Below are 4,218 nucleotides of genomic sequence, written 5' to 3'. Positions count from 1 at the left end.
GTGTGTGTGTGTGTGTGTGTGTGTGTGTGTGTGTGTGTGTGTGTGTGTGTGTGTGTGTGTGTGTGTGTGTGTGTGTGTGTGAACATGCATGATTAACAGCTGGTCCTCTGAAGTTGCAGAGCTCGGGGAGAGTGTGCCAGACGTGTTGCAGTGTGAGTACTGTGGAAGCAGCGGCTACGCTCGCACGTTTCTGCGCTCCAAACGCTTCTGCTCCATGTCGTGTGTCAGAAGGTAAATAAAACATTTACACAACGTATTAAGTTTTGTCCTCTAGTGTAATTATTTATTACAAAAGAAACATAGTTTCAGTGATTCACCCTATTAACATGAACAAACTGTAGGTTACGAGACGCTCATCAGCCATAAGCTCATAAGCTTTGCTTATTGCACCACATCTCAAAGGTGCTCTACTAGACTGAGATCTGGTGACTGTGGAGGGCATTTACAGTGAAGTCATTGCCATGTTAAAGAAACCAGTTTGAGATGATTTGAGCTTTGGGGTTTTGGTGTTATCCTGCTGAAAGAAGCTATTATTAGATTGTTACACTATAGTCATAAAGGGATAGACATAGTCTGCAGCTCGGGTAGGCTGTGGTGTTTTAATGGTGCTCAGTCGGTACAAGAGGCCCAAAGTGTACCAAGAAAATCGAGGACGAGCAATAGTTTTACAATCATCTATTGCAAGTTTTGGTGAGCTCCTGTGAACTAGAGCCTTAGTGTTTTGTTCTTAGCTGACAGGAGTGGTATCCACTGTGGTCTCCTGCTACTGTAGCCCATCTGATTCAAGGTTTTACGTCTGCATACCTTGGTTATAATGAGTTGTGAATGGCTATCTGAGTTGTAGCCTTGCTATCAACTTGAAACAGTCTGGCCATTCTGCAGTGTGATAGGCTGATTAAATATTTGTGCTAACGACCAGTTAGCACAAATATATGTGCTATGTGAGTGTACATCATACAGTAAATACTCAGCAGGGACTGAAATCTGAATTAATCCACTGATGAAAATAGCTCCAAAACAATTAATGTTTTGGTTCTGTTAGGCTACAGTGCTGTTAGCTGTTTTAAAAAAACAAACAAAAACAAATTACCTTAACCCTGGGAACATTTTGTGGGGATGACTGGATGATATATTTGAAGTTCAGACTAACAACATGAGATCCAGGTGAGAGTTCTGCTGGGAAAACTTATAAAAATATGCTAAAAAAAACTGCTGCCACAAAAAAAAAGAAAAAAAAAAGAAAGAAGGGGTTTTAACCTATAACCAACACAGACAACCAGGCCAAAGACACTTCAATCGCCAACATAAAGAACGACACTGAAACAGCTGAAACAAAAAAAACAACCAAGCAAAAACAAAACCTTAATCATCTAGTAGCTCCTTTGGTTCATGATGCATCACAACTCACAGGTTATTGTAATCTGGGAAGTGCAGAACGGAAAAGTGGCAGTAAAACGACCAATATGAGCAACCTGAGCACAGCTCAGACGAAGACCCATCATTATGGTCATCGTGTGTGACTTTCACTAAAATCAGACCAATTTTTGTGACCTGAAGGCAGACACCTCACCATCACGTAAGCTCAGTGGTCCTCCAGCATGAAAAAACAGGCGCTTCATCACCTCCATCCTGCTGCCCGTGACCATGAAATCAATCTCAGTTCACCATGTTGAAGGAAATCTCAATTCCTAAAATATATCAGGAGGACTGAGGAGAGAGGACGCTTTAGCTATAATTGAGAATGCAAATGCGTGTCCACTGTGGATGCATTTATTTACCTTTAGCATATAAAAGAGTTGTGGGAAACAGCTGGAATATACAAGTCATAGTGGGAGGAGGATTCTTTTTAAACAAGTCATCCTTTTTTTCACATTATTTAACATGATCAAAGTTTCTGCCCTGCACAAAAAAGCACCATGTGTTAAATTAAAGTAATTCTATTTATTTATTTATTAGAAATTGTCATGAGCACAGTTATGTCTGATGTCATAAAATCCAGCTGTGGGTCTGCTAGAACAAAAATGACACATTTCATTGGCATCTCTTTAAAATGAGGTGTGACATTTGTGAGGATGACTCAATTTTCTAAGTGCCTGTTCCCTCAGCTCATTTGTTCTCATGTCTCTTCCTCACCTCCTCCTCTCCCATCACCGATGGGAGAAAATAATGTGAAGCGATGGAGCAGATGCATTGGGCATTTGCAAACTATGAAATAAAAAGGGGTTAAGACATGCAGACTTAGGGAACAGGTAACCTAAATCAGAAATTAAAAGAGCAAAGATGGGAAGTAAAAGGACATAGTAGTAGTAGTAGTGGAAAACCACATTAGGATCCCACCTTCAAAATAAAACAGGAAGTACGCTGGAAGAAGCACTCACAAGAGGAACACAAGGGGTGTGTTAAAAAGAAACACAAAACAAGAATTTATGATGGCAATAAAAATCCTAGAATCAGCGTTTCACAACACAGGGCCGATGCATAATACAAAGTCTGTGTAAATTGTAATATTTTATGGTTTGTTATGAAAAGTTGATCTTTGTCTGTGAGAACAATGATGATTCATTATTTTGAATCTTTTTATTTTGTTGTTTTCAGTGTTGGTGTGTGTCATTCGGCTGAGGTTCACCACACTGTCTTAGAGTCTGTGGAAAACATGAGCAACACTCACGAACTGTCTGCTTTAACAACAAAGCACTTTTTTCTTCCGCAGAAACTACAGAAAATTACAGTCTGTGTCAGTAAAGTTGAATTACATCATCTGACATCTGCAGCCCGCTGACGCAAGTAGATAATCACTCCCAGGTTTCCCCGAGTCTCCATCAAAGCAACAAAAAGAGGACAGCTCAGAGTCCCGATGCTACCTTTCCCAACTTATTCACAGACTTCAAGGATGATGTGATATAATAACATTAGGGACGAATGCACTAATTAACCATCTGTGCAGGTTATCCGTCATCCAGGTCATCATAGTTTTCAAAAAACCTAAAGAAGTCCAGACGCATTTCCTTCCAAGCTCTTAGAGCATTTATTTACTCTTAAATAACCCTTAAAAATCCTCACTCTTTTTACCCTAAGGAAAAGAGGTTTGTCAGGGCCACAGTTTGCTGCAGGATTTCATCCAGCAGCAGTGCATAGCTGGTGGGATAGTGTGTAGTTCCAGGGATCAAACCTCTGGCTGCTGGGGCGTTGCAGAGTGTTGCAGTTTTTGTGGGGGACCAAAATATGGGGTTGACCAAGATGGAGAAGAGATTGAGGAGTCTATCCTGTCACTGCTTCAACCAAACCTTTCCACTCTCACCTTCAGATGAGTCAGAGCTGGACTCCAGCTGGTCCATTTCTACCTCTGAGGCCTCCTCCATGTCAGCCTCAGAGTCCTCAGAGGAGGAGGATGCCATCTTAACACTCATGGTTCACGATCACTTCCAGAGCCTGTGTGTGCTGTAAAGTCTTGCCATCTCCAAAACGACTGCTCCTGCACTACTGCGCATACTTCTAACTGTGGCTGCCGTGCAGATGCATAAACTACTTGAGTGAGAACCAAAATAAAGTCCAATTTTGTTTTGGTTCCTGCTGCTGAGATATTGTTGAAGCTCTGAAAGGGTTCTCATCATTCACTGTTATCGAATTAGTTCATAACACCGAGTGTGGCCTTCTAAGAGAACAGACTTGAAGGTGGATATCGCACACATGCACACACATGCACACCATCATCCAACATCAGTAGGACACACACTTATCATTTCAGCAGCAAGGCACTTTTGCAGAAAACATCAAAAGTTGTATTTTCAGTGATTTTCAATTGGACATTTTTTGGCCTGAGGATAAAATTAATATCAGCACCGCCAAAAATACCATTTAAAAAAATGGAATGGCCCAACATGTCCCCAGGATCCTCTAAGGCAGGGGTGTCGAACTCCAGGCCTCGAGTGCTGGTGTCCTGCAGGTTTTAGATATCAACCTGGGTCAAGACACCTGAAGGAGGTCGTTTAGCCATTTAAATCAGCTGTGTTGGATCAAGGACACACACCTGTGCTCTAAGGGTTAATCAAACATTTCACGGCTGTTTTTGTTCAGGTTCAGTGTGAGCTGCACCAAGCGTATCGCGGTGCTGCATGCAGGTCGCTTGGCTCACAGGCCTTTGGGAAGGAGAGGACGACCCCCCAGCCGAGTCAACGGAGCCTCCAGAGAGCACTTTGTGATGCAGGTCAGTAGTATCGT

General features: G+C 42.1%; 1 protein-coding gene across 1 annotated transcript in view; it reads left to right on the top strand.

Annotated features, from left to right (window-relative positions):
- The window catches only part of phc3 (polyhomeotic homolog 3 (Drosophila)), a 24,368-nt gene that overhangs the window by 6,481 nt on the left and 13,669 nt on the right, over positions 1-4,218 (top strand). Inside the window, exons 12-13 of the mRNA XM_005729176.1 lie at positions 120-231; positions 4,075-4,204. Coding sequence (XP_005729233.1) covers positions 120-231; positions 4,075-4,204 — 242 coding nt within the window. The remainder of the gene's footprint in view (positions 1-119; positions 232-4,074; positions 4,205-4,218) is intronic.

Source organism: Pundamilia nyererei, unplaced genomic scaffold (genome assembly GCF_000239375.1).
Source record: "Pundamilia nyererei isolate P.nyererei 1_Seehausen unplaced genomic scaffold, PunNye1.0 scaffold00031, whole genome shotgun sequence".
Taxonomy (NCBI): domain Eukaryota; kingdom Metazoa; phylum Chordata; class Actinopteri; order Cichliformes; family Cichlidae; genus Pundamilia; species Pundamilia nyererei.
Note: the sequence above shows the minus strand (reverse complement) of the source record. Positions and strands in the feature narration are given on the sequence as shown.